Raw genomic sequence first — 25,823 nt, 5'->3', positions numbered from 1 at the left:
CCTGTGTACTGAGTCTCTCCTGTTATAGTCGTACCTTTAGTATCGTACCTTACCCCGCCCCCCCTCCGCTGCAGGGTCTCCATGGTGACATGGTGCTGGTGGCGGGCATCAATACTGGTACTGTCAAGGTCAAGGTCCGTCTGATTCAACTATCAGCTATTCCTGGCACTTCAGGATTCATCACCAGGGCATGTATGACAACAGGTGAGTACCCCAAGGCAACAACGTGACAACACTGTATACCCCATACCACATACCCCTATACACACACACAGGCACGGGAGAAGGCATGGCAGGGGGTGGAGCCTGATATCATCAAGCTACTAGTCATTGAGAACATGATGCTACAACCCTCCATGGATATATGTACAATCTGCCACGTACTGTCCTTTGTCGAGTATCGGGTGGAGAGGCGGAAGCATGGGAGGTCAGAGGTCATCACCATACCATCACAGCAATATTCATTGGAGCTGACCAATACAACCGTGCAGAGACTCCACCCACAGAGGTCAAGGGTCACCGAACTGGTGGTGGGCTACACTGAAGCCATCCTACAAGACATCAGTATCCTAATATTGTACTTGTGTGTGCAATTGCTTAGAGGCTTTGTTGATGATGTCACCATTTTCTTAGCCACCCTCCAGACATGTTACACACTCCATCAGCCTCTAAACCAAGTGCTGGAATACACGTCGTCCCTCCTCATCACCTTGGTGAGCAAAGGGTTAAACAAACAATGCTGATTGTGCATTCTTATGATTATCCCTTCTCCAGGTTTCTCCATCGCCCCCGGCAACAACTGGATGTTGGAGGTGGGTAGAGACTACGCCATCACTGTGAATGTGTTTGACAAAATGAACCACAAGATTATCATCACTGAGGTCAGCCCAAAACACACACACACACACACACACACGTGGCACACACACACACACCCAAACACACACACACGCCCACAAACACACACACACACACACACACACACACACACACACACACACACACCACACACACACACACCACTTGTATATTTAGCTTGTAATTATATATACAAGATGACGCTAGGTAACTCCATTCCATGAGTTTGGATAATTATAGCCAGGCACGTACAGCCACACCACGTGCATGCTCCTGATAGTGGATCATTGTCTCCTTGCTAAATAATACAGAGCTACATTTGTCCTTGCAGAACCTCTTGTGCCTGCCGAGCCTGTTTCCATGACAATACGACCAGTGATTGGTCATATGCCAGACTGCCCTCTATTGACTCAGACCAACAATCACAATATTCAGGTACACTTGCTACACTGTAGTTATCGTAATTACATAATTGTCTACAGTTTCCTGTGCAGAGTATTGCAATATAGTGTACGTAAAGAGGATTATCCAACTCCCACGCACACTCCATTCTAATCTCCTGTTTAGCAAGCATGCAGGGGAGGGGTAGTTGAACATCTTTCAATAGCCATAACTTTAGTTCCGTTGATCTAATGTCAAAACTCTCCCGATACTTTTTTCTGAAAGCTTAGAAAGAGACCTTTCAAATTATGTTTTTCGATCTCTAAAATTTTGTTGCAGCCAGAATTTGTTGTTTTTCGGAAGTAATGAACTTTGAGGTCTCTTTCTAAGCTCACACAAAATCAGAAAATTGTTGAAATAATTATGATCCACTGAATTCAAGTTTTGGCAACGTAAACATACAGTCCTCGGACCATTGATTAAACTGATGGGGTTGTTGAACGGCCATAACTTTATCACACCCACACACACACACACACACACACACACACACACACACACACACACACACACACCCCACACACACACGCAGCCACGGGGCAGACACTGCGTTGTGACGTATTTGTAGCCTCAATTGAGAGTATTGAGATCACAACTCGTACGAGGGAGCTGCTGTTGGGGGAGGAGCCGAACGTTTCAGTGTGCAGGCTTTTTACGAGGAAGGTACGTACGTTTCAAAGGGGTTAATGTGGAAACAGTTACAGTTAAGTAGTGGGTGTGTTGATAGTCATCCATCACTAGGTTTGCTGGGAAATTTGTAATCCATTCTCTAGAATTTATTTGTGTACCTAATTTGCTCGTTATTCTCTGACCCTTGTACTCAGAGATGTGCCCACAGAATAAGGCCTATAGTTTACTAGGATCATTCATGAGATGGAGGTTTGAAAAATTAAGATTTTCCGGGCACACCACTGTCAGTGTGTACTGTATACCGTATAGCGGGTAGGGTATAAACTTTCGTAGAATGACTGTTGAAAGGTTTTCGCGGATTTAAGTTTCACGGAATAGCAGCCTGCATGCATGCGATATTAAATTCTAAACCTGTGTAGGGTACCAGCTACATAGTCTTGTACATGGCTTGTAATAATAATTATTATACGTGTATAATTATGATGACCCCATTTTGTACTACATCAGGAGTGCATGAACTCCTGGTACTATAATAATTATTATCGGGTTTAAAATACAGCGACTTTTCAATTACGAATTGCGAAATTCGCTCAATAGATTGGTCATGCAATTTCCCATTTATAGTTACAACGCAATCAAGCTTGTACAGTGTCATTCACAATCCATTAACCTCTCATTGGATAGTACTGTCCCTATTCCTGTGTTGTACACTACTGTCTATTTAATTGTAGATTGTGTTATTTATGTTTATGTGAGCAATTTCCTGAACCAATTTTCGCTCCCCCCACAGTCTCGTGCATGGACAAAGATGATGTGTACAGTTTTGGAGTGCTTGCTTGTGAAGTGGTGAATGCCAGATTTCCTGAAGCTGCTGTATTTCTTGGTCTGCTATCGAGTATGGAAGGTGTATGGTGGGAGCTCCACCCACTCATCACCTCCTGTGTCTCTCACTCCCCTCAGGACAGACCCTCCATGGACACTGTGCTACACCACATCAAACAATTGGACTCTGAGTCTTAGCATTGGTGCATGAGTGTGTTATTATTAATTTGTGTAAAGAAATTTTGTTAGCTTATTCTGCAAACAAAGTGGGGGAGGGGCTGCTCAAGATGAGGGGGTGTTGCATATGGGGTCAGAGGTCAGAAAGCCATGTGGACTCACTGAAAACTGTACTAGATATCATGCAAGATGAAGGCAGCCTTGATAGCAGCCACGGTCCTCACACTCGTCTGCTCCCTTCATAAAGCCAGCTCTCTGGGGAAGCTGAAGGTACCGGTGGTTTTACTTCCCTATGTCCCCTCCAGCACTGGAGTCAAGGTCAACTTCACTCTGAGCTCCCCTCAAGGTTGCTTCTCTTGGTCAGTGTACCTACTGTGTGTGTGTAGGGGAGGGGGGATACTGGTGCAAGCTGTGACCCTGAGTTACAGTCAATAGTTAATTAAGCTTAATTGGTGTAATTAAATGCAAAGATTTAGGCTTAAAAATAATTCTAACATGGCTTAATATTGCTCGGTGAATTCCAGCGTCCAATAGTTATAGTGCACTGCAAGAAATAATATTAATGATTATATGCCACCCACACACACACACTCCACACACACACACACACCCACACACACAGGTTGAGCATTAAACCGGACATAGTGTCAGTGAAGCCGCTGTATTTGGAAGAGGAGTCTGGATGCTCTCGGGAGGCGGAGCTCACGGCTCAGTCCACTCAGCCAATCAGATTGAGCAGCATTATCATCGCTGAGGATATCGGTGAGAAGTGGTTAACTTACTTTAAAACTAAGACACCTGTATGCCAAACTAACGTGCTGAAAATAATAATTATGACAAATAAACGGCCTGGTGGGACAAATGGTAGCCTAGGGACTCGGCTAATTAGAGTGAGTTTAGGTCTCTCAAGTATTCACACACAATATGTTGGGAGCTACATAAATCGACCATTCTACCAGGTAGCTATACTGGAACAGGGAGAAGAACACAATTAAGGCATTATTAGTCTTTGGTCATTGGTATAATTTTTATTGATTATTTACACACACCCACACACCCACCCACCCACACACACCACCACCACCACCACCACCACACACACACACACCCTCACCCACACCACCACCCCCCCCACACACACACACACACTCCAGTTGACAGCTCTGGAGGATGATGCAGTGATTGCTGCCTACCTTCTACCTGCTACTGGTGGTGTCAGGTCAAGAGAGATTTTGTCCTCTACAAGTTCAAAGCACATGAGGTTTGTTATGCAATATGCTTATCAATAGAATGTTCCCATGCATATTATCATTCATTTATCCCTGCATGGCAATGTAGTATTTTGCAAGAATTCTGGGTCCTTGTAAAATTCTTAATTTGCTGCAGGATATAATTATTTTCAAGGGGGAATACTAAAACCCCACCATTATTATTAAGATTATTATCGTTGATCCAATGTCAACGTTTTGTGATTTCTATAAAAATGATGTGTTGCAATCCACAGTGCAGCTGCTCGCTAGAGAGGGGGAGCTACTTCCTCAAGGCAGCTGAAGGTGAGGGTTGCATAAGCACAGCTGTGTATGTGTGTTAGGGACTTGTGAAGGAACTACTGTATATGCATTCAGTCCAGTTTGTTGGGAATTAGTGGCCTTGATGTTTTTTGAAGTGTATGTGTTGGGAAGATTATTTTGTCAGAAAATTAATTCCTACAACTACACTTGCTCACTGCCCACACTTCTGCACTGCTTGTGTTTACCGCCCCTCCCCTGCACACACACTCCACAGACTGTACCTATTTCCCGGGTCGTTGTTCAGAGGTGTGTGTACGTGGGAAGGTGATCGGGAAACTGGGCGTGCTCCATCCTGGTGTGTCTGTTGTGCAGCTCTAGTGTGTGTGAGACTGGGAGGTGTGTCTGGTGCAGCTGTTCTCACGGCCTCCTCCAACCAGTACCTGCCCTCCGTACTCTCCAGGGAGAACCTATCTCCTCAGGTTAGTGTGTGTTCATCATGACCTCCTTGACAGTATGTACCCAGGTGTGTGTTTAGGGTCAATACTGCAAGGTCATGTACTGTACATAATTATGTCATGTACATATAATTATAGCCTGGATCCCAGGGTAGGCCGGTGAACGAGGCTAGTACATATAATCCTTTTGTGTGTAGTTAAGGTGCTTTAGTGACCATTAAATATCTAACGTACTCTTCTTGAGGGGAGGGGTAGTTAACCCTTTCCCCGCTTTAGCCGACTATAGTCGGCATGGCTACTGATAAATTTCAAAAAATCATTGTGCACACTGTGTTGGAGCTATGCGCACGCTGCAGGTACCAGCACATGCACATTGAGCTGCTCTTCCACATGGTATTTTTAATAATTTGCTTCGAGGTACAGTTCGATCAGAATTGTCGAAAGAAAAGTGACCGTTTTATAATTGCTACAAGATCTTCGTAGTACAACCTCAGGGAGGTTCTAGGGAAGCTAGAGAGTGAGAATATCGATGCCTATGGCTTTGTAGAGTGAGAGGACAGTGACTGGAATCATAGCTAGGTAGGAAGCTTCCTTTCAGAGGTCAAGCTAAAAAGAAAGAGCCTGAGAATCCTGAGGAAGACGCACTTGAGGTGGACCATCTTCCTGAACCTGGTAAGTCACTATAGAGTAGCATTTGTAGTCTTGATAGCTTCACTATAGGTTTGTTTAGGCTAGTTAGTACAACAGTGGACATCATGAGCCACCATTAAACTTGTAAACCTGTGTGTAGGTGAAGAAAATATTTCCCGGGAAAAGGGCGTCTGCCGATAGAACCTCAAATACAAGTTTCTGCAGATCCTGATTGAGTCCTGAGTGAGCCATGTCACCGTGAGAACATTCTGAACACTTATATCATGTGTTCAGTCACTTCGTAACATCATACAATATTGTTTGTGTACATAATTGTGAATTTTTGTTAACAATTGTTATTTGTGGGGTGGTGGTTGGTTGCTAGGCAACAATGATGATTCCATGAATGCGACAGGTCCGGTTCTACCTGTGGAACTTTGTTACAAGTGTTTTTAATATACGGTTCATGAGTTATAAATTTTTTAAACAAACTATGCGAATATTCACTTTTAATTAAAGCAGGGAAAGGGTTAAACACATTATTTTAAACAGCCATAACTTTAGTACCGTTGATCCAATGTTAAAATTTATATTATTTGCTTAAAGCTTAGAAAGAGACTTTCAAATGATTTGCTGAAATTTCTTTGGTGTAATTTTTCGGCCTTGGACCACCAGCTATTATTCATGGTTGTGTCCAAATTAGTTTTGAACTTTGATGGCAACATTTGAAAGGTATATCTTACAGAATATTAGAAAATCGTTGAAATTGAATGCCCAAAGATCGTACTATTGTTTGATGTAGTAGTCAGATGAGCAAAATGTAACACATGCACGTGACGACGTTAGCTCTTTTCCATTTCGTGGATTTTTTTCGTTGCATCTTATTTTAATACCATGATGATCGATTGTGTTTAGGCTCATGTGATTCTCATATCTGGGTATCATCTTACGTTGAGGTGTTTTGTGGCTTGTAGCTACATGTACAATCAGTGTCAGATCTAACCATAGATTAAAGAGTTAGAGGGATAGGAAACGGAGTGGTGCACGTGATGATTTTACATTGAATCTGCAGTGGAGCCTCGAAAATTATCCGCGCTACGCCCTATGAACAAGGCTATTAACCACATTTTTGCCGGGTAACTCCCAAAGCTGTGTTTCCTCGAGACATCATCTCTTTCAGCAACTTATAACACGCCTAGTCCATGAGCCACGTGTAGTACTTGCTAATGACTGACCACACCCAGTAAAAAGAGACTTTCCAATAAAGTTATATGTTCCCAAGGCTGTTTTAGAGCTATTGGAACATGTAACGTGTAAGCGTGCTGGTTATGACTACTACAATAGGTATAGACCTTGAAATATAAGTGAGTTGCATGGACTAAGCACAGTTACTTGTAGTTTATTATGCACTGGGTGTAGAAATAGATATTGTTGTGATGGCCTCGATTAAACCGCAGCGTACCGCGGATGTTACTCGAGATACCAACCGTTTCCTATCCCTCTAACTCTTTAATCTATGATCTAACCTTGGTTCTCAATGTGGATTTGCTAATTACTTGTGTGTGTGTGTATGTGTGTGTGTTTGGAAAGGGGGTATGTATAAGATCTAACCTTAGTTGGATTTGCCATTAGCAGTCAAAATAGCTATAATTAAAAGTCTAAGTTTGACCTTCATAAATTTGCTATAACTTTGTCATACTTTACTGAAATTCAAAGTTTCATATACCATTGGATTCCTTGTTAAAAAGCGCTTCTATCTATATGCTGTAAAGCTCCAACCAGGCATTTCCATGTAGAAGTCCCAGGCATACTTGTCCACCACATAAAGCATAAATGAAGCCATAATTACCACATAACTTCCGGGGTCGAACTCAACACAAAATTAATTAGACTTTAGTTTTGTAGGTAATCTGTGTAAGAGCGTGCGAGTGGTTGTAGTACGTGATCCATGAAGTGGGCAGAAGGGGAGAGCATGGAATTAGAATGGGAAATTATTGGTTGTACCGGGGTAGTGTCGTACATTGCTTGTTGATTTTGTGTATTCCATAGAACTTGGGAGGTTGTGTATTTTTGGGGTTGGGAAGTAAACATTTTTGAGGTTTTTGTGTATTGCGTTTAGTTGTGGTGAAAAATGTCTGGTGGTTTCTTGTAGTTGATGTTCTATATCTTGAGTTGGTGTTATTGTGTTAATCTGTACGTACTTTGGTCACAGAGTACAAGAGAGCATTGTTGTATGTAGTCGTCCGTATCTATGCCAAGATTTGTGTCTGCTGGTTTTATGGTGACTTTGGTTCTTTGTTTTTTAAGCTTGGCGAGGGCATATCGTGTGTTTGTTCAGGTTGGATGTTGTTTGGTTAAATATGAGTGGTAGTTTTTCGTCCAATTCTGTTTTTGTTTTGTCAATGTACGCTTCTAAAGTGGGCATTCGTGAATATACTTGAGTGTACAGTTGTAAGTTACATAATTCGATTTCGGTTAAAATGTCATTCGTCTGTAGATATAATTATGGTGTATCTGTAAGGGATTGTTCAGGTTGTTCTCTTTTGGTGGGTGTTATGTTCAGTTTGGAAACTGCGTGTGTGTAGATTGGTCTAAGGATTGGGTTGGGTCTAGCAGGTCCACTAGTCCACTGTCTGACAGTTTTAGAGCTTCTCTTGAAGGCTGGGGTTCAGTTGCACCAACTCTTAATCAATGTGTGTATTCTCAATCCCTCTCAATAATGATGTTTGTTCCTTGTACACAAGTGGTCTCAGGCTGCTTGTATGGGCATTGGGGTGATGGACAATGAGCATTTGGAAATAATTGCCGATTGTTTCGTCTCTGTCTCGCTGGGTATTCCCTGGTGCGTTGTTGAGCTTGTATATATTGCTCATTCCTTCAACACTGGATTATTGTCATTAGCAAGAAAAGTTTTGATACGTAAATATCCCGACCACAAGTGAAGGCCGGTGGTGTGAGTGGGTGGGGCAATGGAGTCCACTCAACCATGCATCTCATGGACCCAATTAAGAGTGTTCTAACATAATTATACACATAGAGATTATCATCCGTATGTATGTATGTATGTATGTATGCTGATTTTGTATTATGATGAATTTGAATACATTTTGTGATCTTGTGTGTGTGCATTGGGTGCATGATGTGAGATCAATTTCAACATGGTATGGAGTGTTGTTAACATGGAGGGTGACATTGTATGAGTGTGTGTTGTCTGTATCTCAGGCAACTGGTCAGAGGGCTAGCAATAGAGTGGGTGTAGAATGTTGCTAGGCAATATAGCCACAAGTATGTGTGTACCATTATGGTCTAACCATAATCAATACTTTGATTCTATGAATATTGTTGTGCATGCATCACCTGACCTGTCACTGTGAGAGCTGTGAGTCTATAGCTGCTTTTGCCAAGCTTTGAGCTTTTCTTTCTACTACTAAACACTTTTCTAAAGGTGAGCATAATTATTGTACACGTTCTGATACATTCGTTTGTAGTTTTCGTTGCTTGAATTCTTTGCTATTATTATTATAAAGCTTGACACGCCCCCTTTTTAGCCTATTGTTATCCTTTTCTCTCCCCCCTCAGTTTTGTGTCAATGGCTGAGAGGCCGAGTGCTGCTCAAGAAGCTCTCTCCAAAGTGGAGGACCAGCTGTCATGCCTAGTCTGTCTGGAGCCCTACACCAACCCTCGACTGCTCTCCTGTTTCCACGTCTACTGTCAACATTGTCTCGAGGATATAGTTGCCCACAATCGACAAGGCCAGCTGGAATGCCCCAAGTGTCGCCGGCCCACCCCCCTACCCCCCACTGGTGTGAGTGGCCTCCAGGCTGCCTTCAATATACACCATCTCTTTGACATCCAAGAAACACTCAAGAAGGTGAAAGAGCCTCAGAAATTGGCCTGTGAGAAATGTGTGAAAACGACTCGTAAAGCCACCAGCTTTTGCCGACAATGCACCAAGTTCATCTGCGAGAAGTGTACCGATATGCACAAAGAATGGGAGGAGTTCGAAGGTCACGAAGTGGTTACTATCGAAAAAGTGGAGGGGGATTTGATTCGCTTGGTTTCCCCAAAGAAGACGTCCCCTCGCTGCCCCAAACATGACGAAAATATGAAACTTTTTTGTGAACCTTGTGGGGAGTTGATCTGTATCCATTGCACCGTCCAAATACACAAAGACCACAAGTACTGTGTGATTGCCGACACCTTTGAGAGCCACAAGAAAGAGATCTTGGACTCCCTGGGACCCATCGAGAAACAGCTAGAGGCCACTGACACAGCTCTCGTCAATCTGGATGGACGACATGCTGAAATTGTTGAACACGGAGGAAAAATTGCGACCAATATCCACTCGAAATTTGATGAGATTCGTCGAGCTGTTGATGCTCGTGAGGGGGAGCTTATGGCCGAGTTGGAAGGCCACACCCAACAACAGCTCAAGAGCCTCTCTGCTCAGCGAGAGGAGGTGGAGATCCTCCAAACCCAACGTAGCAGCTGCCTGCATTTCGTAAGGGAGAGCATTCGTACCGGGTCTCCAGGAGACGTGCTCAAGATGAAGCAAGGTGTGGTGAAGCAAGTGAGAGAGCTGGTGGACACCTTTGACCCCAACACCCTAGAGCCTCGTGAGACAACCAACACCTGTTTTGTGCCTTCTGCTCAGCTAGTCAAAGATTGCAAGAAATACGGTGCCTTGTGTTGTGTTAATATTCCTCAAAAAGCAATCGCTGATCAAAAAGTAACTGCATATTGTCGATTCCTCTCCCCCAAAAATTCAGCACCACCAGAAGCCAAACTTATCTCGAAAATAACTGACAAAGCCACAAAATGTGTTGTGAAGGAACGAGGGAAGGGAGAGTACGAGATCTCCTACCAGCTGACAGTGGGCGGGGCCAGCGAGCTGATCGTGAGAGTGGGTGGAGAGGAGGTGGCAGGAAGTCCATTCCCTGTGGCAGTCAAGACTCCGATCGATAAACTAGGAACTGTTATCAAGACTATCAATGATCTCAAGAAACCTTTTGGAGTGGCACTCAACCAAGCTGGGGAGATAATTGTGGCTGAACACGATGCTGGTATTGTCTCGATATTTAGCCCCACAGGAGACAAGCTGCGAACATTAGACACTCGAGGCACAGCTGTTGGGGAGATGAAGTATCCTTGTGTTGTGGCAGTGGACGGTGATGACAATATTCTGGTGGTGGATCATGGTAATCATCGACTGTTGAAGTTCTCACGTGGAGGAGACCTGATAGCAGCAGTTGGTAGTCGTGGCGATGGTCCTGGACAGTTTAACTATCCTTTTGGTGTGTGTGTCAACAGTGTCAATGGGAAGGTGTATGTGGTTGATAACGGTGCGCACTGTCTTCACATCTTCAACTCTGACCTCACATTCTCCAGCAAGTTCGGTAGTATAGGCAGGGGTAATGGACAGTTTAACTCTCCCTTTGGCGTTGCATCCGATCGTAGTGGTTGTGTGTATGTGGTTGATTATTATAATTATCGAGTGCAAGTCTTCACACCCGATGGTGGCTATCTGAGGCAGTTTGGGAAGGAAGGCAGTGGAAATGGAGAACTTAACTGCCCTGCCAGCATCTGTGTGGACAGTGATGATCTGGTGTATGTGGGGGAGACTGGGAACGATCGTGTCTCAGTGTTCACGTGTGAGGGAGTGTTTCTCAAGTCGTTTGGATCACAGGGATCTGGACCAGGACAGTTCGATGGTCCTTATGGCATAGCAGTAGACCAGCGTGGTGTGGTGTATGTGTCTGATTATAGCAACAATAGAGTGCAAATATTTTCCTAGTTTATTTTTGTTATTAAATTGTTGAGTTATTGTAACATTGCTAATGAATATTGAAATTGAAACCAGTGAATTCTTTGCCCATGCTGTCTCTGTGTACGTGTGTACTGAGTCTCTCCTGTTATAGTCGTACCTTTAGTATCCCCTCCGCTGCAGGGTCTCCATGGTGCTGGTGGTGGGCGTCAAAACTGGTACGGCCAAGGTCAAGGTCCGTCTGAGGGAGAGGGCGTGACAGGGGGTGGAGCCTGATATCATCAAGCTACTAGTCATTGAGAACATGATTCTACAACCCTTCATGGATGTGTACATTCTTCCACTGTCCTTTGTCGAGTTCGGGTGGAGAGATGGAAGTATGGGAGGTTAGAAGTCATCACCATGCCATCAGAGCAGTATTCATTGGAGCTGACCAATACGACAGTGGGGAGACTCCACTCACAGAGGTCAAGGGTCACCGGACTGGAACTTCAATGTACGTGGTGATCGTCCAATCAGAATGCTCTACCCATGCACCCCCCAGACCTCCTCACTACAACACAAGGACTCAGATAGTAAGTGTGTTGTTGAGGGGGACAACTTTTGCCACTGATTTTAGCATACCATTACTTTGATAGAACTTCCTATAAGAGTTACATGTGTACAGTGGTGGCTGTACCACTTTGAGAACCTGTAACTTGAATTTCGGTAGTCTGATTTCAATTTTCTGAAAGTTATGGGAGCTTTTTTTAAGTTAAATGGAGCTCATTCATTTGGTATGCTTAAAATTGATCATAATTATAGCCAGATTTCAGCTAAATACCATGGACTACAGTCCTGGTCTTTTTCTGACATTTTGTTGCTCATAATGTGGGGGGGGTTGATTGTGCTATTTCATAAAACCATAAAACCATTGAAATTGAACCACCAGAACATAATGTAGTCTGGTATCCCAGTATCATAAGGTTGGTGGAATTGTGTTGACTGCATGCAACGTGTATACTAGTACACAGTACATGTAATTCTTTATTATACTGCACACCATACTGTACTTATCCACCCACACACACACACACACACACACACACACACACACACACACACACACAGCTCCCTGAGTGTCAATTTCTTTCTTTCTCTCCTCCTTCGCAATCCACCAGAACTGACGTCTAATGAAATACTGCTCTTCAATCACCCTCTAAACAAGGGCGCCCTCACTATAACCCACGGCTCTGATTATTCCTGATAATGTCATTGAGTTACTTGACTGTTTGCAGCACCCAGACACTGGTGAGGTTCATGACCTCCCGACCCTCATAACCAAGCACCAGGTGGTGGAGATCAACGACCCAGTGCAAGTGACCCCCAAACACCTCGTCATTCTCTGGGACCCCCAAACAGAGTTCAAATACCAGCACCAATTGAATGTGAGTGTGCTAGCTAGCTTGTTGAGAGCTAAACCTGTGTAGGGTACCAGCTACATAGGCTTGTACATGGCTTGTAATAATAATTACCGTATAGCGAGTAATTTACGTGAGGTAGAAATGTTTGTATTTTTCGTATTGTAGAGCATCATACAAAAATGAAAACTGCTCTACCGCTATAGGTTCAACATCACTATCCTGAGCTGTACCAATATTTAGAGTACAAAGTGCATATAAGAACAGTTCATACGAACATTTGCATAGACAGTTGTATAATTCAGATTTTTTTATATCAGGTGACTGAATGGTCTTGTGAGGTGGAGGGGATTGCTCACCACTAGGACCAAGGGGAAGTCCCTAGTGATAGCCATGGATACCAAAAACACGACTCACTTTGATAAACGGAGGTACCGTACATTATGCAATATGTATTGCTAGGAGCTCATAAAGAGGATTATACAACTCCCACGCACACTCCATTCTAATCTCCTGTTTAGCAATAAATGGCCGAAATTGATGACTTAGCATGCAGGGGAGGGATAGTTGAACATCTTTCAATAGCCATAACTTTAGTTCCGTTGATCTAATGTCAAAACTCTCACGATACTTTTTTCGGAAAGCTTAGAAAGAGACCTTTCAAATTATGTTTTTCGATCTCTAAAATTTAATTTTAAATTAAAATTAAATTTTTTTCCCAGAGCCTGTCACTTTTGTTGCAGCCAGAATTTGTTGTTTTTCGGAAGTAATGAACTTTGAGGTCTCTTTCTAAGCTTACATAAAATCAGAAAATTGTTGAAATAATTATGATCCACTGAATTCAAGTTTTGGCAACGTAAACATGCAGTCCTCGGACCATTGATTAAACTGATAGGGTTGTTGAACGGCCACAACTTTATCACATCCACACACACACCCACACACACACACACACACACACACACACACACCCCACCCCACACACACACGCAGCCACGGGGCAGACACTGCGTTGTGACGTATTTGTAGCCTCAATTGAGAGTATTGAGATCACAACTCGTACGAGGGAGCTGCTGTTGGGGGAGGAGCCGAACGTTTCAGTGTGCAAGATTTTTACGAGGAAGGTACGTACGTTTCAAAGGGGTTAATGTGGAAACAGTTACAGTTAAGTAGTGGGTGTGTTGATAGTCATCCATCACTAGGTTTGCTGGGAAATTTGTAATCCATTCTCTAGAATTTATTTGTGTACCTAATTTGCTCGTTATTCTCTGACCTTTGTACTCAGAGATGTGCCCACAGAATAAGGCCTATAGTTTACTAGGATCACTATAATAATTATTATCGGGTTTAAAATACAGCGACTTTTCAATTACGAATTGTGAAATTCGCTCAATAGATTGGTCATGCAATTTCCCATTTATAGTTACAACGCAATCAAGCTTGTACAGTGTCATTCACAATCCATTAACCTCTCATTGGATAGTACTGTCCCTATTCCTGTGTTGTACACTACTCTCTATTTAATTGTAGATTGTGTTATTTATGTTTATGTGAGCAATTTCCTGAACCTATTTTTTCTCCCCCCACAGTCTCGTGCATGGACAAAGATGATGTGTACAGTTTTGGAGTGCTTGCTTGTGAAGTGGTGAATGCCAGATTTCCTGAAGCTGCTGTATTTCTTGGTCTGCTCGAGTATGGAAGGTGTATGGCGGGAGCTCCACCCACTCATCACCTCCTGTGTCTCTCACTCCCCTCAGGACAGACCCTCCATGGACACTGTGCTACACCACATCAAACAATTGAACTCTGAGTCTTAGCATTGGTGCATGAGTGTGTTATTATTAATTTGTGTAATGAAATTTTGTTAGCTTATTCTGCAAACAAAGTGGGGGAGGGGCTGCTCAAGATGAGGGGGTGTTGCATATGGGGTCAGAGATCAGAAAGCCATGTGGACTCACTGAAAACTGTACTAGATATCATGCAAGATGAAGGCAGCCTTGATAGCAGCCACGGTCCTCACACTCGTCTGCTCCCTTCATAAAGCCAACTCTCTGGGGAAGCTGAAGGTACAGGTGGTTTTACTTCCCTATGTCCCCTCCAGCACTGGAGTCAAGGTCAACTTCACTCTGAGCTCCCCTCAAGGTTGCTTCTCTTGGTCAGTGTACCTACTGTGTGTGTGTAGGGGAGGGGGGATACTGGTGCAAGCTGTGACCCTGAGTTACAGTCAATAGTTAATTAAGCTTAGTGCAAAGATTTAGGCCTAAAAACAATTTTAACGTGGCTTAATATTGCTCGGTGAATTCCAGCGTCCAATAATTATTATATAATTATAGTGCAATAAAAATAATTAATGATCACGTATAATTATTATGCCACGCCCACACACACAGGTTGAACATTAAACCGGACATAGTGTCAGTGAAGCCGCTGTATTTGGAAGAGGAGTCTGGATGCTCTCGGGAGGCGGAGCTCACGGCTCAGTCCACTCAGCCAATCAGATTGAGCAGTATCATCATCGCTGATCGGTGAGAAGTGGTTAACTTACTTTAAAACTAAGACACCTGTATGCCTTACTAACTGTGCTGAAAATAATAATTATGACAAATAAACGGCCTGTTGGGACAAATGGTAGCCTAGGGACTCGGCTAATTAGAGTGAGTTTAGGTCTCTCCAGTATTTACACACAATAATTATGTTGGGAGCTATATAAATCGACCATTCTACCAGGTAGCTATACTGGAACAGGGAGAAGAACACAATTAAGGCATTATTAGTCTTTGGTCATTGGTAATTTTTATTGATTATTTACACACACCCACACACCCACACACCCACACACACCACCACCACCACCACCACACACACACACACCCTCACCCACACCACCACCCCCCCCACACACACACACACACACTCCAGTTGACAGCTGTGGAGGATGATGCAGTGATTGCTGCCTACCTTCTACCTGCTACTGGTGGTGTCAGGTCAAGAGAGATTTTGTCCTCTACAAGTTCACAGCACGTGAGGTTTGTTATGCCTCGGTGCGCATGCGCAAGCGAGGTATACGGTAGTGTGTCTGTGTGTGTAGACTATTTCAGCTGCTCAAGGATCAATGAAGTGCAAGTAAGAGTTTCTATAGGCTTCTAGTCATGTTTTCTCGGCTTGCAATGGTTGGATTTGCAAAATAAAGCTTCGTTCTCGAGTTATGCCTAGTTTTGCTTACTTGGAATGCCATTGCAGTCTTTTCAGAAGAGTCCGTAGCAAAATTTGTTCATCGAGTGTTGCTACTCTACTTAGTAGTTAGCTCTGCACTAGAACGCTAGCTATTGGTACCTGCAAGAGTGAGAAGAGAGCTGCAAGGCTCTGCTGACCTGCTGACTTGCCATAATTTTAGACTTAAACTTTTGGCATCGATCGTTTTTAACAATAATCATGGTCGATCATTACCCACTATTTGAGTTTCCCGCATGCAGCAAAATTATTCGTCATGATAATTATAAATCAATCAATGTGTGTATAAAAGCTAGCTATAATGAAAGCACCACGGGTGCTGATGCCTCGGTGGAGATGCCAAAGCTACATAACATAAAGCAGCTTTTATGCACATGATAAACAATTTAATTAATTTTGCTGCATGCAAAAACTCAGAGATTGGGTAATGATCGACCATGATTGTTGTTAAAAACGATCGATGCCAAAAGTTCAAGTCTAAAATTAATGGCTGCATTAGCAGAGCCTTGCAGCTCTCTTCTCACTCTTGCAGCTACCAATAGCTAGCGTTCTAGTGCAGAGCTAACGACTAAGTAGAGTAGCAACACTCGGTAAACAAGTTTGGCTACGTGCTCTTCTGAAAAGGCTGCAATGGCATTCCAAGTAAGCAAAACTAGGCATAACTCGAGAACGAAGCATTATTTTGCAAATCCACGAATTAAAATCCAAGTAAACATGACTAGAAGCCTATAGAAACTCTTACTTGCACTTGATTCATCCTTGAGCAGCTGTAGCAGTCTACACACACACACAGACACACACACAGACACACAAACACACTACCGTATACCTCGCTTGCGCATGCGCACCGAGGCATAATTATGTTATATAGCTTTGGCACCTCCACCGAGGTATCAGCACCTGCGGTGCTGTCATTATATAATTACTTGTGTGTGTGTGTGTGTGTGTGTGTGTGTGTGTTTGGAATGCTAGTAAGCAGTGTGTACACTGTTATCAGGTTCCAGTGATCAGTATTACCGTATTACTATAGAATGTTTTGCGGGTGAAAAACCTGCAAATGAGCCAAATCAGCAGAAAATCTAACTATTGCGTTCTGGCAAGATCGTGTGTATTTGCTAGTAATAATTTAGGTTTTTTGCGGATTTTATTGTTGTGAATTGATCAACCATCACAAAGTTCGCAAATATTTGATTCTCGCAAAACATTCCAGTAATACGGTAGTAACAATGTAGTACATAGTTACAAATCACGCAAGCTAACATTGAGTCCTTTTGGGACATAAGTCTCTAAATTGTGAATCCAAAAGTCTTCTAATTATCTTGTAAAGTAGTTGCTGTGTCTACTGCTTGTACTGATAAGTTCAAGGCTTTGTGGTTGAAATATACGCAAACGTAGATTGTTTTGTTATTCTTAATATTTGTTTGGTGTTGGTTTATTGTGTCCTTGAGTGTTGTCTGGGTGTATCCTCCGTATTGCTTCTTACATTAATTTTAGTGCAGGTTATTAGGTAGATAATGTTGTTTGAGTTACAGGTGAATGAGTTTCTAATGGTGTATTGGCGACCTGTCGATGTGCTTTTAAATGAATTACTCGCATTGTAGTGCTTGCAGGTTACACATCTCGGATGCTTGCATGTTTGGATTGTTGTTTTAGTATTGACGAGGTTAGGCATCATACCTGCAGCAGTCATGTGTGGTTGACAAGCTCCTTCATTACCTAGCATAAGAATAATATCTATAATTTGCTCGTCTGTGTGGTTGATTCGTGCTACCACTAATTCATTGCGTAGAGTTTTGTGGCCTAAAGTAATAAATCGTGGATGTCCGACGTATTTAGAAATTGTTTTGTAGTTTTGTAAGATTGTGGATTTTAACAGACTAAATACTGGTGGAGGTAAACAGTTTAGGATTGGTTGTCGCGTAGAGTTTTGGGGTGGTGTTGGTGAAAGGTATCGCTGTCTATCTTTATACGTTGAATAATACCGTTATATAATTTGCGTGAGTGGGCTGAATTGCTCTCTCTTCTTTTATACGCCCTTGGTAATACTATGTGCCCCCCATAAGACCTCAGCTACAGGTGTCCATTGTATATAGCTGACTGGCCAGCACTGACCTGTATGAAAGTTTCCCAACTTCTACACTCAAAATTAATTTTGTGGCACATGTACATGCACCTGCCCTTTGATCAAAATGCATGTGTGCCTTTAGTCTTCCCATTTTAGTACTATACATCTTCTGATAGAGTTTCTGGTTAGATAGCCTGTGGCTGGCCCTTGACCCTGACTCCCCAGAGTACCTAACTGACCTAGGGGGGGGGGGGGGGGGTGCTAGATTGGTGTGTGCATTATTAGTGAGTTTTCATGCATAGTTTTGGCCTTTAGCAAAGCAATTGATCTGGCCTTATAGGCTATGGTAAACCGTTTGCTTTTTGTGTTTCAAGATCGATACTTGTCAATCAGAATGATACACCAATAATTCTATTTATCGTGACTTGTCTGTGCTTCAAACTTCTATCATGGCATTCATAATTTCAAAAATTGTTATTGATATTCATAAGTAAACGGTTTACCGTAACCTTATACATCGTGTTAAAGCCAATAATTATGCTTTACTAGGATTGGCACCACTTTTGATAATTAAGGTCTAGTAATAGAGCATTGTTTTAGTGAATCTATTTCCAGTAAACTCATTAATTAACATGCACTCCCACCTACACGGAATGTTGTAAAAGGCGAAGTGTGGAATGGAATGGAGTATGGAAGAACAGATTTCAAGAACACATCACGCAACCATTAGAAACTGTTGTAAGATGTGCACAATTAGCTAGTGTACAACCAAGCCCAACTTGTTATGCAACTAGTTTTACAGCATAAATAGAAGAGGGAGGAGATTAAGTAGAACCATCCGTGTATCCCTCGAGGCTTAGTTCTAACATGGGAAGGCGTTAAAATAATGTTATTTTGCTTCCACTTCCACTTCATATTTGAGGCCCTACAGGACACGTACAGCACACTACTTAGCTATGTACACACTATGTGTATCGTTCTCTAGCTACTTAGCGACAATCAAGTTACTGGTTTATGGGGCTTTGAGATGTATGCATTTGAATTAAAATAATTATATAAAATAGTTTCGTGGGAGTGCATCACGTGAGCTGCTTCCGTTTCCTCTGCTGTAACTACAGTTGCAACATAATTATATGGCAAGGGCTTGGTGTACACGACTGTACAGGCAAGGGCTTGGTGTACACGACTGTACAGTCAAGGGCTTGGTGTACACGACTGTACAGGCAAGGGCTTGGTGTACACGACTGTACAGGCAAGGGCTTGGTGTACACGACTGTACAGTCAAGGGCTTGGTGTACACGACTGTACAGTCAACTTATGCAAATGTAAATTTCTGCCACAATAATAACTACACCACAGCATAAGCAATTAAACAATTTGTGAAAGAGAGTGTTTCACATGTGCATGTTGGATTGATTGACTTTTTTCGTCAAACACTCTCACACTGTTTGAAGATAACCCTTTACCAGTCAAATTGTTGTAACAAAGGAGCATGCTATCAACTTGTCAATAATTATTGATCAACTGATATTGGATTGTGTGGTAGATGAAGAGTGTCATGAATGCGATTATCCTTTGAAGTTTAATTGCTGAGCTGTTGAATTAGCTGACACTTGAAACTGGAGTGGCCGGCTCTGGAAGCACTATTCATTTTGTATACTCTTTGTTCCTGGTGATTCTAATTAACTGCTTATTCTCTTGTTCAGCAGTATATAGGAGTTTAAAGAGTGAATGTTAGAAGTAGATAGGGCTATTTTATAGTGCTGATTTCGAATCTGGTGTTATTTTGTGCTAGCTACCAATTAAAGTCGAGTTAATGGTGTTTTAAAGCGTGTTGGGGGAGATAACGTACTGTTGTACACTCAGATTCAGAATCAGCAGGGTTAAATTACCTAGGACAGGGAGTTAAACATTTGTTTTTTCTAACTGAAAGGTGCGGATTTAGATAACTAGCTCAAACTTCTATCTATGCTTCTATTCACTTGCAATGGCTACAGTTGCTGAGTATGCTGGTGAACACTGTACTCTGGAGTATTGGCCTAACTATTGATGAAGCACGTACTAGTCTACCAACTGTCAAGATTACTAATTAAGGGACCAGCTATAGTGTATGAAAGACAAAAATGCGCTGGTACTACTCTTGGATTAACTTTTATGAAGCTATGAGGGTAATTTGTGACTCATCATTCACGGCTCCTTTTGATAGTTTTAAAGTAATGGTTGGCAAAGAAAAGCTGAGCTTAGTACGAAACGTGGACTAAACTGTTTTTGTAATGTGTACTGGAATGTTTTCATGTGTGTTTTGATAAGTGATCACTAATTATTATGTGCCAGTGTAAACAGTTCATAGTGGTGATGCCACAGTTTGTACAAGTAGCAAAGTGTTGCACCAACTTTTAGTGACCTGCTTTACGAAAGCACTACAGGTGCTGATGCCTCGGTGGAGATGCCAAAGCTACATAACATAACATTATTACTTCTTGGATCCACTTCCGTTCGTTGTGACATCATTGTTTTACTGAGCATTATTTGATGATACCCGGAGTCCCCAGTTTCTGGGGATTATGTGGCGCATGCGCAAACAGTCGATACCAGGCCCGCTCTTCGAGGAAGAGCGGCCTGGTATCGAGGCTATCGTAAATGGTGGTGTACTAACAATTAAGGCTTCCTGGTACACCTTGTACTGATAAGTGCTCCTTCCAAGGCTTCCCCTTTGTATTGATAAGTGTTCCTTCAAGGCTTCCCCTTGTACTGTTAAGTGTTCCTTCAAGGCTTCCCCTTGTACTGATAAGTGTTCCTTAAAGGCTTAATTCCAGATACACCTTGTACTGATAAGCGATTCTTCGCAGCGTTAACAGGAGTGGACGATAGAATACACCCCTGGCGTTCCTGGCATTAATTGTTGTGACCGCGGCCACAATGGAGCGTCTACGGACAATCTGCGGGTTTTTTTATATGTGATTATTTCACAAGTTCTGATTTCTCCAGCCGGTGAGCTATGCGTAAATCCTTCTAGACGTTAGATGTGAGGAAACATTTGAAAATAAAAGTTCTGCACACGATCTGTCTAAACGTGAAGACACTTAGTACACACTGTTGAACTGGGAGAAAGAAGATTGTAGAAAACTCACATTACATTCTGGTTCACAGTAGCTCAAAGATCCTAGCTATTCCTAAGACTGTTTTACATGATAGTCTTAACGTTATCTCTGGCAGAGATTCTGACCCCAGGCCAGCAGTACTAGCGTGAACTTTTTTGACCACTACTGTAATTGTTACTAGCTCTGCCCTGTACATGTACATCATAATTATAGATGCCGCATGTATATCAACCCTACATGCACCCCAACAGTCTTTCATGTACTTCTACCACACAGGTGCACTAGATTACCGTATAGCGGGTAATTTTCGTGGGGTAAAAATTCGTTTATCTGGGCAATATAGCCACAAGTATGTGTGTACCATTATGGTCTAACCATAATCAATACTTTGATCCTATGAATATTGTTGTGCATGCATCACCTGACCTGTCACTGTGAGAGCTGTGAGTCTATAGCTGCTTTTGCCAAGCTTTGAGCTTTTCTTTCTACTACTAAACACTTTTCTAAAGGTGAGCATAATTATTGTACATGTTCTGATACATTCGTTTGTAGTTTTCGTTGCTTGAATTCTTTGCCATTATTATTATAAAGCTTGACACGCTCCCTTTTGAGCCTATTGTTATCCTTTTCTCTCCCCCCTCAGTTTTGTGTCAATGGCTGAGAGGCCGAGTGCTGCCCTACCCCCCACTGGTGTGAGTGGCCTGCTAGAGGCCACCGACACAGCTGTTATCAATCTGGATCGACGACATGCCGAAATTGTTGAACACGGAGAAAAACTTGCGATCAATATCCACTCGAAGTTCGATGAACTCCATCAAGCTCTGTATGCTCGTGAGGGGGAGCTTATGGCCAAGTTGGAAGGCCACACCAAACAACAGGTCAAAAGCCTCTCTGCTCAGCGAAAGGAGGTGGAGATCCTCCAAACCCAACGCAGCTTTGACCCCAACACCCTAGAGCCTCGTGAGACAACCAACACCTGTTTTGTGCCTTCTGCTCAGCTAGTCAAAGATTGCAAGAAATTCGGTATCGTGTATTATGCTGATATTCCTCGCAAAGCTATCACTGAACAAAAAGTAACTGCATATTATCGATTCATCTGTCCCCTAAATTCAGCACCGCCAGAAGCCAAACTTATTTCCAAAATAACTAACAAAGCCACAAAATGTGTTGTGAAGGAACGAGAGAAGGGAGAGTACGAGATCGAGATCTCCTACCAGCCAACAGTGGGCGGAGGCAGCGAGCTGATCGTGAGAGTGGGTGGAGAGGAGGTGGTAGGAAGTCCATTCCCTGTGGCTCTGATCGATAAACTAGGAACTGTTATCAATGATCTCAATAAACCGTATGGAGTGGCACTCAACCAAGCTGGGGAGATAATTGTGGCTGAAGGAGATGCTGGTATTGTCTCGATATTTAGCCCCACAGGAGACAAGCTGCGAACATTAGACACTCGAGGCACAGCGATGAAGAATCCTCAAGGTGTGGCAGTGGACGGTGATGACAATATTCTGGTGGTGGAAGGTGGTAATCATCGACTGTTGAAGTTCTCACGTGAAGGAGACCTGATAGCAGCAATTGGTAGTCATGGCGATGGTCCAGGACAGTTTAACGATCCGATGGGTGTTTGTGTCAATAGTGTCAATGGGAAGGTGTATGTGGTTGATTATGGTGCTCACTGTGTTCACATCTTTAACTCTGACCTCACCTTCTCGAGCAAGCTCGGCAGTGAAGGCAATGGTAATGGACAGTTTAACTCTCCCTGGGACGTTGCATTCGATCATAGTGGTTGTGTGTATGTGGCTGATTGTTATCATCATCGAGTGAAAGTCTTTACACCCGATGGTGGCTATCTGAGGCAGTTTGGGAAGAGTGGCAGTGGAAATGGAGAACTTAACTCCCCTATCAGCATCTGCGTGGACAGTAATGATCTCGTGTATGTGGGGGAGAATGGGAGCCATCGTGTCTCAGTGTTCACGTGTGAGGGAGTGTTTCTCAAGTCATTTGGATCAGAGGGATCTAGACCAGGACAGTTCAGCAGTCCTTATGGCATAGTAGTAGACCAGTGTGGTATGGTGTATGTGTCTGATGTTTGGAACAATAGAGTGCAAAAGTTTATTTTTGTTAATTAAATTTTGTTGAGTTATTGTAACATTGGTAATGAATATTGAAATTGAAACCAGTGAATTCTTTGCCCATGCTGTCCCTGTATACGTGTGTACTGAGTCTCTCCTGTTTTATAGTCGTACCTTTAGTATCGTACCTCACCCCACCCCACCCCTCCGCTGCAGGGTGTCCATGGTGATATCGTGCAGGTGGCGGGCGTCAACAGCGGTATTACCAAGGTCAAGGTTTGTCTGAGGGAGAGGGCGTGGCAGGGGGTGGAGCCTGATATCATTAAGCTACTAGTCATTGAGAACATGATGCTACAACCCTCCATGGATGTGTACATTCTGCCACTGTTTTTTGTCGAGTATCTGGTGGAGAGACGGAAGCATGAGAGGTCAGAGGTCATCACCATGACATCAGAGCAGTATTCATTGGAGCTGACCAATTATAGCCAGGCACGTACAGCCACACCACGTGCATGCTCCTGATAATTGTCTCCTTGCTAGAGCTACATTTGTCCTTGCAGAATCTCTTGTTTCGAGCCTGTTTCCATGACGATACGACCAGTGATTGGTCATATGCCAGACTGCCCTCTATTGACTCAGACCAACAATCACAATATTCAGGTACACTTGCTGCACTGTAGTTATCGTAATTACATAATTGTCTACAGTTCCTGTGCAGAGTATTGCAATATAGTGTACGTGTTGATGGACTCTATAGTTGCTTTGAGTGATCTCGCGTCTGTTGTCAAGCTTATAAGTACAATTGTGCGTTGAAAATGTCAGTTTTCTAGCACTGAATAATTCATTGATTGTTGTCAGGTTTAACTGCCCCCCACATACACACACACACACAGCTCCTACCCCCCCCCCACACACACACACAGCTCATACCCCCCCCACACACACACAGCTCCTACCCCCCCCCACACACACACACAGCTCCTACCCCCCCCCCCCCACACACACACACACACAGCTCATACCCCCCCACACACACACAGCTCCTACCCCCCCCCCCCCACACACACACACACAGCTCCTAATATCTACACTGAGAATGAGCAGGTGGCCAAATATGAGATCATAGCCGGATGGTGCTCCAGTGAGGGGGGGGGTCCATCCCCATCCATCCCCATCCGTCTGTTCCTGGCAGGCTATAACCTCACTCCCACTATGAGGGACATTAACAAGAAGTTCAGTGTCCGCTACTACCTCAACCTCGTGTTGGTGGATGAGGAGGAGAGGAGATACTTCAAATACCAGGTGAGGGGGTGTTGTGTTGCTAGGGGGTTGCTAGGGGAGTATCCATTGGTAACGGTGGAGTGTGGTGTAGCTAGTGTACATGAAACAATGTGTACCATCTTCTAATTACAGCACCACTCTAATAGAAGCGACCAACTCCACAAAATAATTTTTATTTACTCCAATTGAGCGCCAAGTATTCCTTTCTGGAAATATTTTTTTTGCTGGCTGGCGCTATAAGTATACATGTAATTAGAAAGAAAAAAAACTGTAACGCGGCCTTAAATCAATACTACATGACTGTACAACTGATCTTTATATGATAGCAGCCTTCATGGAAACTGCTACTAGTACTCTACGTTCTATTGCTAACTGGAGTTATAATATTATCTCGTTCTATTTAGTACGAAAGAATGTGTAGGTAAGCTACCGTAGAAACTGGATTATTAGCGCTTACTCGACCATAAGCGTATCTTTATTTTAAGCGCATGCTCAACTGCAGGCTTTTTATACTCAAATTGAAGCGCTTTTCCAATTATGCGACGGTTATTAGTGAAATTTTAAAATTGATTCATCTAATGAGCTAGTTAGCTTGTACAGTGCATGATAGCTATATAGCTGGTGATATCCATCTGGAAGGACTCTCTGGGCATGCTGTTACCTTGTCCGAATGCTAAGAGAATGTGAGACATGGATGAGGTCCTTTTATTCCAAGTTCCTGGTCAATATGAATGTTTTTGTTTTTATAATATGAATTTCAATGATGTAAATGAACTGAACTGTAACATAATAGTATGATATAGATCCAGTTAGGGTTGCCTGCTTTCCTTGCTTGCTCACTTTCTAGCCAGCTTGCGAGTCAGCACTCATCACAGAGACATCCGGTTGCTGGGTGGGGCTCGAAATGACTGCATTATAGGCGCATTCTCGATTATAAGCGTATAGAGCTCTGCTATTGACCCCAAAAGCGCATGCGCTATAATAATCCAGTTTCTACGGTACATAAATACGTTTGTGCATGTGTAAGTACCATGCAGTGATTCAATCGTTTTAACGATAGGGAATTATAATTACGATTGCAGTGCGTATACTGTTGTGTATAATATAAACCCTCCTCCCCCTGCAGCAGGAGATTGTGCTGTGGAGGAAGGAAAAGCCGTGGAAAAGTGTTACCAAGTATTAGCTCACTGGCTCTAATTGGACTGCACTATGTGTGTGTGTGTGACCATACTATCATGCACCCCCCAGACCTCCTCACTACAACACAAGAACTCAGATAGTAAGTGTGTTGTTGAGGGGGACAACTTTTGCCACTGATTTTAGCATACCATTACTTTGATAGAACTTCCTATAAGAGTTACATGTGTACAGTGGTGGCTGTACCACTT

General features: G+C 43.0%; 5 protein-coding genes across 10 annotated transcripts in view; all 5 read left to right on the top strand.

The window, feature by feature from the left end:
* LOC135333464 (nuclear pore membrane glycoprotein 210-like) overlaps nucleotides 1-25,823 on the top strand; it is a 33,439-nt gene that overhangs the window by 4,744 nt on the left and 2,872 nt on the right. For both annotated transcript variants that reach the window (XM_064528435.1, XM_064528434.1), the window contains exons 3-9: nucleotides 75-204; nucleotides 276-564; nucleotides 645-713; nucleotides 775-881; nucleotides 23,715-23,814; nucleotides 24,230-24,456; nucleotides 25,562-25,714. In XM_064528435.1, the coding sequence (XP_064384505.1) occupies nucleotides 339-564; nucleotides 645-713; nucleotides 775-881; nucleotides 23,715-23,814; nucleotides 24,230-24,456; nucleotides 25,562-25,618 (786 nt within the window). In that variant the 5' untranslated portion in view covers nucleotides 75-204; nucleotides 276-338 and the 3' untranslated portion in view covers nucleotides 25,619-25,714. The remainder of the gene's footprint in view (nucleotides 1-74; nucleotides 205-275; nucleotides 565-644; nucleotides 714-774; nucleotides 882-23,714; nucleotides 23,815-24,229; nucleotides 24,457-25,561; nucleotides 25,715-25,823) is intronic.
* LOC135333479 (nuclear pore membrane glycoprotein 210-like) lies at nucleotides 3,075-14,535 on the top strand. Of its 4 annotated transcripts, none has more exons than XM_064528457.1 (10): nucleotides 3,075-3,287; nucleotides 3,551-3,690; nucleotides 4,083-4,189; nucleotides 4,438-4,481; nucleotides 4,714-4,918; nucleotides 11,472-11,863; nucleotides 12,399-12,715; nucleotides 13,009-13,119; nucleotides 13,682-13,812; nucleotides 14,278-14,535. In XM_064528457.1, the coding sequence occupies exons 1-3, from the start codon at nucleotides 3,118-3,120 to the stop codon at nucleotides 4,100-4,102; spliced, it is 330 nt and encodes a 109-aa protein (XP_064384527.1). In that variant the 5' UTR covers nucleotides 3,075-3,117; the 3' UTR covers nucleotides 4,103-4,189; nucleotides 4,438-4,481; nucleotides 4,714-4,918; nucleotides 11,472-11,863; nucleotides 12,399-12,715; nucleotides 13,009-13,119; nucleotides 13,682-13,812; nucleotides 14,278-14,535. The 4 variants fall into 4 exon arrangements, 3 of the variants coding, with proteins under 3 accessions (XP_064384527.1, XP_064384526.1, XP_064384528.1); XM_064528456.1 differs by having other exon boundaries at nucleotides 4,433-4,481; XR_010393921.1 differs by lacking the exon at nucleotides 3,551-3,690 and having other exon boundaries at nucleotides 4,433-4,481.
* On the top strand, nucleotides 8,479-11,380 carry LOC135333429 (E3 ubiquitin-protein ligase TRIM71-like). The gene is made up of 2 exons (XM_064528402.1): nucleotides 8,479-8,969; nucleotides 9,104-11,380. The coding sequence occupies exon 2, from the start codon at nucleotides 9,114-9,116 to the stop codon at nucleotides 11,316-11,318; it is 2,205 nt and encodes a 734-aa protein (XP_064384472.1). The 5' UTR covers nucleotides 8,479-8,969; nucleotides 9,104-9,113; the 3' UTR covers nucleotides 11,319-11,380.
* Nucleotides 14,544-25,823, top strand: part of LOC135333481 (nuclear pore membrane glycoprotein 210-like) — a 43,428-nt gene continuing 32,148 nt past the window's right edge. The window contains exons 1-4 of one of the 2 annotated variants that reach the window (XM_064528461.1): nucleotides 14,544-14,843; nucleotides 15,079-15,213; nucleotides 15,608-15,714; nucleotides 23,371-23,692. In XM_064528461.1, coding sequence (XP_064384531.1) covers nucleotides 14,674-14,843; nucleotides 15,079-15,213; nucleotides 15,608-15,611 — 309 coding nt within the window. In that variant the 5' untranslated portion in view covers nucleotides 14,544-14,673 and the 3' untranslated portion in view covers nucleotides 15,612-15,714; nucleotides 23,371-23,692. Of the gene's footprint in view, nucleotides 14,844-15,078; nucleotides 15,214-15,607; nucleotides 15,715-23,370; nucleotides 23,693-25,823 lie in introns of those variants that run through there. The other variant, XM_064528460.1, reaches the window with a different exon arrangement.
* On the top strand, nucleotides 21,395-23,258 carry LOC135333450 (E3 ubiquitin-protein ligase TRIM71-like). Its single transcript, XM_064528421.1, has 2 exons — nucleotides 21,395-21,594; nucleotides 21,729-23,258. The coding sequence occupies exon 2, from the start codon at nucleotides 21,739-21,741 to the stop codon at nucleotides 23,209-23,211; it is 1,473 nt and encodes a 490-aa protein (XP_064384491.1). The 5' UTR covers nucleotides 21,395-21,594; nucleotides 21,729-21,738; the 3' UTR covers nucleotides 23,212-23,258.

This window comes from Halichondria panicea, chromosome 3 (assembly GCF_963675165.1).
Source record: "Halichondria panicea chromosome 3, odHalPani1.1, whole genome shotgun sequence".
In the NCBI taxonomy this organism is placed as follows: Eukaryota; Metazoa; Porifera; class Demospongiae; order Suberitida; family Halichondriidae; genus Halichondria; species Halichondria panicea.
The sequence above is the reverse complement of the archived record's forward strand: the minus strand, read 5'-3'. Positions and strand labels throughout refer to the sequence as shown.